Consider the following 8,809-nt stretch of genomic DNA (forward strand, 5'->3'; position numbering starts at 1 on the left):
GTGGTGTAGAATGCTGCACCTTTCTCTAACTGAGCTTTCCTTCTCATGTTACTTTCTGAGAACCAAACCAGGTCTTAAAAGAACTCTCCAACCATTGGCTCTCTCTAACTTTTACACTCTAATAAAGTGGCTCCGACTGCTGCCTATGTAAATCAAGAGATAGAACAACTATATTTAACCCTTATCTCTCCCTCCTTCCCCTGTCATCTTACTTTTTTGAGAAGTAAAGAGTGCATTGAAAGAATTTGCCAATTCCAACTTATTTTAAAATACCCTTATCTCTCCCTCCTTCCCCTGTCATCTTACTTTTTGAGAAGCAAAGAGGGCATTGAAAGAATTTGCCAATTCCAACTTATTTTAAAATTCTCTCTCTCTCTCTCTCATATCAATTAGCCAATTCCGTCTTATTTTAAAATACTCTGTGTCATATCTATCAATAATAAAAAATAAAATAAAGCCTTAGTTGATTAGAACCCTTTAAACAAAATCTACTAAAGACAACAGAAAATACATATCCCATTTACATTGCAACCAAACTAACAAAGAAGTCAAAGTATACCTGGGGTATTATATTTTTCTCCATCACGTCTTTGAAAAGAGGAGGTGGGGGCAAATCCAGTCCAAGCATTAGGAACGGCATTCTGGAAGTTTCTGCCACATCCGCATCATGTTTAATTCCACCATCTGTGAGTTTTGAAACAGCAATCTGGTCATCACTGTTTTCTTTCTTCTCAGTAAAAGCTTTGTTATGGATCTCTTTCACAACCTCCAATTCGCCCTATCAAGCGTGTAGTAGATTCTATATAAGCACAAGTGAATAATATCCAACTACTAACAAGTAACAACAGAGTGGACAGCAAAGAAGAAGGATGATATATACACCTGAAAGCAATCATAGATAATGCTTTTATTTTTCTTTGTTTTAAGATCAGCATGCAGTGTGTTAAGAAGCCATGACATGAATTCAACTGGGTCAGACTGCATGCCTATCCGAAACCGTTTTTTACTGGCTTTCATAACTGCCTGCAGAAACTCATGCGGGCTCACCTGTAAAGAAAGAAAAAATTGATAAATATGACTTTCATGTTCAAGAACTATTAATTCAATGTGACACTCACTGGGATTAAACCTGTCCTTTAAAGTTCCGTGCATGCCAAATCTTCCGTGTGAGTTCTCCAAATCGATGAACAAGTGAAGATTTGCTGTGTTTATAATTTTCACGGATAAGAAAAAAATTTCTTAAAGGAGTAACTCTCATTAAAGATTGTATTGTGACATTCACAAAATCTGTCTCCTTGATGTTGTTAAGGCCCACCTGAAATTTGCCAAAATCATGATTAACACTTCAAAATGGTCCAAATAACATCTCTAACAATAAAACAGAAATGCAATTTTGTACGAGAAAGGCCAAAGATAGGTACCATTCCTGGGAGGTAATCAGAACCATCAAGTGCCCTAGACCATTGCTTGTTCTTGTCAAGTTGTTCAACTTGTTCTTTAGTAAACCTGCATATAGGTTAGCCGGACAAAAACAAAATAAAAATTAAGAGCTTATGATTACCTAATTCTATAAACTCAAATCTTAAATAAAACATGGACAATAGCATGTGAGTCAAAACATAGCATATCACTATCACAAATATCACTGAGAAAATGAAGCTGACCAATGTAATTTTTGTTTTCCAAAAGAAATTGTTATCCACATGGATCAAAGCACACATCCAATGAGAGTCAGAACATCAGCATGACCACATGCTAACACATATGTATCAAAGCACACATATCCAGTGGGAGTCACAGCATGAGCACAGACGCACAGAGAAAGATCGGGGACAACATGGAATAGAGATGAAATAAAATAAAAGCACTTAAACCAAAACATAAGCACACCTTTGATTCAGAACATGCCGAATGTCATCTAATGAAGGGTCGTCAATTTCATAACCATCGGGAAGGCAATAAACCTGTTCAGTCCGAAGATTGATGTAAACATGATGCCCTGCTTCGAGGCTGTGAGTATATGCATGAGACTTTTTCCCTCTTCCTTGGTAGTACTTCCCACAGACCAAACAGGCATACACATTCAAATTCGAGAGAGACACAGAGCAGAACTTCTCAAAATCAAAATCCAAAACCTGCAAAACATAGAAGAGCAATGGAACACACACAATGAAAATGCATTTATACAGATATATATGCCCTAGTTAATATGGAGATACGTACAACTTTGATAGAGAAAGAAAAAGAAACTGCTCAAATTCAAAACTTAAAACCTCTAAAGCATAAACACATAAGTCAAAATAAGACACTTCTATGCATCGAGTAAAGCAATTACACTGACGCATATGCAGAACTTACACATAGATATACACCAATAATGTTGTTAAATTATCTTTAGTATCCAAAGACGAGTTTTATACCTGTCGATTAACGGTATCAAGATAAGGACAGTCCCTCCGGCGCTCCACCTCACGGCTTCGCTTTCCTTGACTGTATGCTTGCTCATGTTGATCGTCATCGTCGTTGTCGTCATCGTCATCATCATCTTGTTGACCACCTTCCTTTCTATCGCTATTTTGCTCAGCACGCCTATGCCTCTCATCTTCTTCCTCCTCCTCATCGTCATCATAATTCGCTAGTCCGGCAAGAGGATTCGCTATGGGAAGAGGAGGCGGCGAGGGAGATGACTCCTCCTCCACCACTTTCCGCCTCTTCGATTCCGAAGCAAACCCTTCCTCCTCCACCAAGTCATCATTCTCTCTCTTGGATTTCATTTCTGTTACTTTTTCACTTCGCTTATACAAACAAAATTTCACCAGTCTGCCTATATCTCTCTCCCTAAAATCTCCAGGGTTTTGCGCTTAACAGAGCAAAGGGAGCAACCAAATAAAAAATATATTCGGAGAAATTGACGATAATTTATTGACGAACCTGAGAGTGATACTGAGAAGCTGAATGTGAAGTTTCGGTCACCGGTAACTCGGAAGAAGTGGCGAGTCGCGTGTCGGATATATTCGAGGGGAGCTCGAGAATGCTCTTCTCAACTGTGTAAGACGAAGCCTATAGACAGCGCTGAGTTACCCAATGAGAAATGGCCAGCTCGAAAAGAGATCCATACCCGGTAAAGTTCGGATCTGGGCCTGCACTCGGGCGGTTATTTTCATGGGCTTGGAGAGAAAGACGAGCATGGCCCGTTAGTTTGCAGAGGGGGTTTGGTGGTTGTCCACTTGTCCGTCTCCATAGTAACACGTCACCCCAAACCTGCAACAAGTAAGATGGGCCGTTTTTTTTTTTTATAATTCTAAACTACTAGCTTTTTTTTTTTTTTTTTTTTTAAACGGAATCCATATCAGTCTCATTCATAGAAATCATGAGCATAAAGTTCTTACAAGCAACTATAGCCAAAGTTACGAGATTACAAGTGTCACAGATGACGTATTACATTCTAGACCCAAAACCAATCTACTAACCCATGACTAATCTACATATTAAAAAACATATATGTGTTAAACAGATTCAAACTAATGCATAGGTAGTACTTATTTATCAAAACTGAGGATAGACAAACTCCCAACCGAAACTCTTCCTCCTCGACCCAAAAGCCAAGATAACGTTCACATCCACAACCCAAAGATCTACTAACTATTTATGTGCGTGTTAAAGACAGTTTTCAATAAAAGTATATATGTTTTTATTGTAAGTTTCCAAAGGTAAGTACACATTTTCTAATTTCCAGGAAAAATAATTTTTACATTAACAAAAGAGTGAATTTTTAAAGAGGACTTTAAGTACTTGTATTTACTTACTGAATAGTGAACTTACAATTTCATTTTCACTTAAAAAATTGTTAAATTTTACGGCTATATATGAGAGGGACTCTGTGGTGCTTGGAAACTACTTGGACTTTTATCCATAAGTTTGAGGCAGACTTGTATTTTGATGACCCAAACAAAGCTTTAATTAAGGACTAATCAAGTTTGAGTTTAGTTAGCGATAGCATCTTTTGATTGTATAGAAGGGTGAAACAATTAAAATGTAATAGTAGATTGTACATATGGAACAGAGTTGTGGGAAGTATATGAATAAATGTAATTATGATTTCAATTAGAGCTTTGGTATCATCAATACAGTTTATAGTCCACTATTTTTCGCTGCAAATTTAATGTCAAATCATAGAGTGACTAATGGTGTTCATGGTATTATTAACAAAAAAAAAGAAGAAGTCGTGACATTACATTTAGGCACCAACTAGGTAACACCAATTGGGTTAGATCCATGTAGCTTTTGGAAGCATAATTTGCTTCCTTGCAGAAGAACATGATAAGCTGCCAGAGTCACCAGCAATGGTGTAGAAAGGATGGTGGGGAGGAACATTTTGAATAGGAAAGGCCATTGAGGAACATTTACGATAGTCACGAATTCTTTATCGTAGAAGCTCAAACTCTAGATTTTGAAGCATAGTAAACAATTGGGATAGTATAACCTTTATTATAATCTCTTTACAAATTCTTTCAACAATTTACATTTTATGAAAACGAATGTTACCTGATAGTTTACATTTTAGTGGTTGACGTAATAAACGCAACTTGAACTGTTACATCAGTTTGTAATGCTATGTAGACAGTCAAGTTATTTTGCAAGAGACTTGTAATAAAAATTGTAGTACCTCTCACAACACTCTCTTTCCGTTATATATAATTATCAGTTGTTTGTGCCCTCTATTATGCTTATTAACAAGTATTTTGCACTCAAAAAGTAAGTCCATTACATTAATGCTCTTTTGTATCATAAAACACTCTTTTTTCCGTTACATTAGTGCCTGTCTTGTCCTTTGTTATTGTCTTCTTCGAGCTAAAAGTTTGGCCAGTTTAACACCTCATATCCACACAAGACTTAAAAACGATTAAGTTGAATGTAAGATACTGAAGAAGGAAAAAGGGAAGAAAAAAAAGAGAGAAAGAAACATGCACAGAACAGAACAGGGGGGGCTCACTCAAAATGAAAAGAACAGAACATAATATAGAAGAAAGTAAAAGGAACATGCTTTGGGGAGCTTTATCAGTTGGAATTCATAGAGAATAAAGAACAAAAGACAACTATGAAACATGCCCTTTTCTACAGGAATGGTTAACAAGCTCAAGGTACATAAATAAAGCTTAAACATAACAGAAATTAACGAGTCCCCTGTTACATGGATATGCTGACATTCACAACAATTAGAGAATGAGAGAGGTGATAATGCCATTAAAAGCTCAACTTTATTAACAAGAACCTACTGATGAATATAATTTTCTTTTTCATTTTTTTTTTCCCACAAAAATTCCCTCTTCATTGTTTAGGTGCTAATCTAGGACAGGATTGAAAATAGATACGATACTGGAAATGAGACATGTCAACACTGAAGTAGATTAATGCTTAGAAAACCAATTAACAGGTAGTGAAAACAGAAACACTGAAAGGAGACTTCCCAGTCTAAACCAACTGCCAATCCTTACGGATATCAAATATGTAATTGATCTCCAAGTAGCACTTGTTGTCGTCATCAACAAACTGAAAACACAGAAAAAGAAAAGGAAAAGAATGTGAAGGAGATCAATGAGACAAATCCAAACTGATGTGAACAATGTAAACAAATGCATAGTAATAGCTGTTAAAGTGTTTTGGAGGGTGTTTTTTTTTTCTTAATATATATATATATTTGGGTTTGAACTAGTGTGCTTACGTGACATAAATGCAAAAACAGTTTTTATGTTTTGAGGAGTATTTTGTGTTTTGAGTTGTTTGATAATTTATTGGTCTTGAGAACATAAAACAAACAAACATGGTCCTAAAGTTTTATGTCCTTTGTATAATGATACAGAAATTCTCTCAAATTATTTTGATTAATTAAGGTAAACCAAGGGCTAAGGCAACATAGAACATTGGCTGAACCAACCTTACTTCTAGCTGAGTACGATCCTCTGGCAAATATGCCAGACGGTGTAGTCTCTTCAGGCATCTCATGTGTATAAGGCTCTGCCTGGGGACTGAAGGTTCCAAGCATCTCTTTTGAGCTGTCCACTGGTGCAAGGATTCACAAGACAGATTCTTTAGCATAAAGTCCATGTGTTTGTGTGCATGAGAGAAAGATAGAGAGAGAGAGAGAGAGCTTACCCTTGATGTTAGTTTTCCACACAGTGTTAGTGTACTTGAGACCTGAAACAATGTTGTTGCTGACCTGAAAAGTGAAGTCCAGGTTGTAACGGCTTCCTTCTTTCAGAGTAAACCACAAGCCCTTGGGGTTTCCATTCTCGGGAATGGGAAGAAAGATATCAGCTCTTCCAGGGGACTTGATTGCGAGGCTCAGGATCTTAACTTCTGGCTCTAGAGTTTCTACATTAGACAGAGAAAATGAACAAAAGAAAAAAAACTTGGACTAGATGATGGATCCCTCAGTTCTAATCTAATTATTGGATATTGAAGAACAGAGGATGCAATTAAAGCAGAAGGTTAGCAAAATTTGGAAGCGAAATCTCTTTAAAAGTCAGTACCTTTTGTTAATTCTATAGGCATCCAATTAGTATTGGAAAAATAGAACCTTCCAAAATGAAAGATTCCAAATTTGAATCCCCACCCCGCCCCCCCATTTTCTTAGCAATCAAACAAAGTTTAAAGATAAACAATAAGGAAAAAAATAAAATGGTTACCTACAACAGAATTGAAGTCTACACTCCCAAGAAGCTGTTCCTTCCATCTCCTCAAGCTCTCATCATCCTACATCCTCAAATATAATCATGAAACAGGAAAGATTACAGAAACAATTGTCATAATCGAAAGGCCCAAAAACAGAGTATTTGATTATTTAATTAATGATAAAAACAAACACATGCAGAAGCAAACCTTATCCTTCTCGAATTGTTCCTTCAGCGTGTACTGGGGACCCAACTCTATCTTCCTTCCTTCGTCATCTTCTTCCTCCTGATCAGTTGCATAGATAGAACTCTCACTCATTCGCCGTACCAGCCCTCCTGGGGCACCTGCGGCTGCATTTTCTTCACCTGTAGCTGTTTTTGCTGTTGTCTGTGTTTTAGAAGCTTCACTGTGCTCCTCGCCCTCATTGGTTTTTTCATCGTAACCCATGCTTTTGGAACTTGAAACCACTCCAACGGCCAAAGACATCAACAACCCGAACAGAGACGAAATGAACCAAATGGTACAGAGAACAGACTACCAAATATAAAAAGAAACGTAAGAAAACAAAACAAAAATGCTTACAAAGCTATAGAACACAAAGTGAAGCAAAAATCCCACTAGGAAGAATCTCTCAACAAAACTGATGAACCTTCACTTTTACTAAAAGTTTAATAGGTAAATTTAATCATTTAATCATTAGTTTAATACTCTTTCGTACGTGTGGGCTACAACTCTATTTTAAATGGGGTGAATTGAAGTCAAAGTTCGATCATAAGACTCTCGTACCATGTTAAACTACTACTTGCCCTAAAAACTTAAACTAATAAAAGAAGTAAATTTAATCATATAATTATTAGTTTAACAAAAATAACAAAAAGTGAAGAGCCGAATAGAAAAATGGATAAAAATAATAAGAATAATAACAACAATGAGAATAAAGCTCGGAAAGGGTTGGTTGGGTCAAAGAATCCCAGAAAGGTAGATGGCAAATTAACAAAATCAAGAAAACCCACAAAGGATAGCAAGAAAAGACGCCAAGAAAAAGAAGGGAAAGGGAGAGAAGATGGATTGTTTAGGAAAGTTCAAACAGAGAAGGAAATGGTCATGTGGTGATCCGAAATTCTGAACGTTCCAGTGAAAAAATATGAGAGAGGTGGCGAGACAGTGAGGGTCACTCCTGCACAAGCTTCCACGAAGACCAAGATTCGAGGAGAGCTTTTCAATTAGTTAAGCTCAACTTACATAGACAGGATAAGGCTTACATGCTGTTATTTTTAATAACAGCATGTATGCTGTAGTTTAATCAACGGTCAAGATTCAATTTTAAAGTTGACTTATTTTTATAATCATTTAATAGGAAAGAGAAAATGAACAGAGATTTTGAGAAATTCAATCTTGACCGTTAATTAAGCTACAGCATACATGCTGTTATTAAAATAACAGCATGTAAGCCAAATCCACATAGACATACATAAGATGAGACAACCTAGCCTAGCTAGGATTGTGGATTGGGTGGATTAAAAGATGCCCTTTGACCCCTTCTTATGCCTTCATTGGGACTGCCTAGACATTGACCAAGGCCCTGCAATACCTTACATTCTAAACCCTTCATTTGTAACCAAATCAATGGTTAGGCTAATGCCATGTCATTCAAACTTTTTTTTTTTTTTTTTTTTTTTTTTAAAAAAGAGTGATAACCCTTGCACCTCATCAACCCTTTTGTGAATTGTTTGAGGGTAGTGGTAGTTGGCCACTCCAAATACGTTTGAGATGCTCCAGCCACCCTTCTTAACTATGGTGAGAGTGATCGAATATCCATTAACTATTTGGAGAGTGTCTTATGCCTATTGCAGCCGATTAAAGTAGTTGACATGCCTATTGCAACCAATAGGGGAGATCGGCCACACACCCATAAGTTGTTTTCGAGGTGGCCAACTATTCTATCAATTGTTTTAGAGGTAGTTGAGTACCCCCATCAACTTTTTTGGAGAGTAATAAATGATTAAAAAAAAAAATTATTTTAAGTTTGAAATCTTCTAATGAGTTTAAACATAATACAAAATAATTATGAAGACTATATATATATATATATATATATATATATATATATCAAATTTCAGAGTTTTTCGAGTTTTTT

The 8,809-nt window shown here is 36.4% G+C and overlaps 2 protein-coding genes across 3 annotated transcripts; both read right to left on the reverse strand.

Moving 5' to 3' along the window:
• Positions 1-520: 520 nt before the first annotated feature.
• LOC132170165 (uncharacterized) lies at positions 521-2,945 on the reverse strand. The gene is made up of 7 exons (XM_059581058.1): positions 2,932-2,945; positions 2,421-2,776; positions 1,891-2,135; positions 1,422-1,506; positions 1,130-1,315; positions 883-1,047; positions 521-778 (listed from the first exon to the last, which is right to left on the reverse strand). Exons 2-7 carry the CDS (start codon positions 2,772-2,774, stop codon positions 521-523), a joined length of 1,293 nt encoding a protein of 430 aa, XP_059437041.1. The 5' UTR covers positions 2,775-2,776; positions 2,932-2,945.
• Positions 2,946-5,325: 2,380 nt separating this feature from the next.
• LOC132172170 (rho GDP-dissociation inhibitor 1-like) lies at positions 5,326-7,174 on the reverse strand. 2 transcript variants are annotated; one of them, XM_059583619.1, is made up of 5 exons: positions 6,880-7,174; positions 6,687-6,753; positions 6,154-6,372; positions 5,936-6,060; positions 5,326-5,550 (listed from the first exon to the last, which is right to left on the reverse strand). In XM_059583619.1, exons 1-5 carry the CDS (start codon positions 7,156-7,158, stop codon positions 5,473-5,475), a joined length of 768 nt encoding a protein of 255 aa, XP_059439602.1. In that variant the 5' UTR covers positions 7,159-7,174; the 3' UTR covers positions 5,326-5,472. The 2 variants fall into 2 exon arrangements, with proteins under 2 accessions (XP_059439602.1, XP_059439603.1); XM_059583620.1 differs by having other exon boundaries at positions 5,468-5,550; positions 5,941-6,060.
• Between the last annotated feature and the right edge of the window lie 1,635 nt (positions 7,175-8,809).

This window comes from Corylus avellana, chromosome ca2, assembly GCF_901000735.1.
Source record: "Corylus avellana chromosome ca2, CavTom2PMs-1.0".
NCBI lineage: Eukaryota > Viridiplantae > Streptophyta > Magnoliopsida > Fagales > Betulaceae > Corylus > Corylus avellana.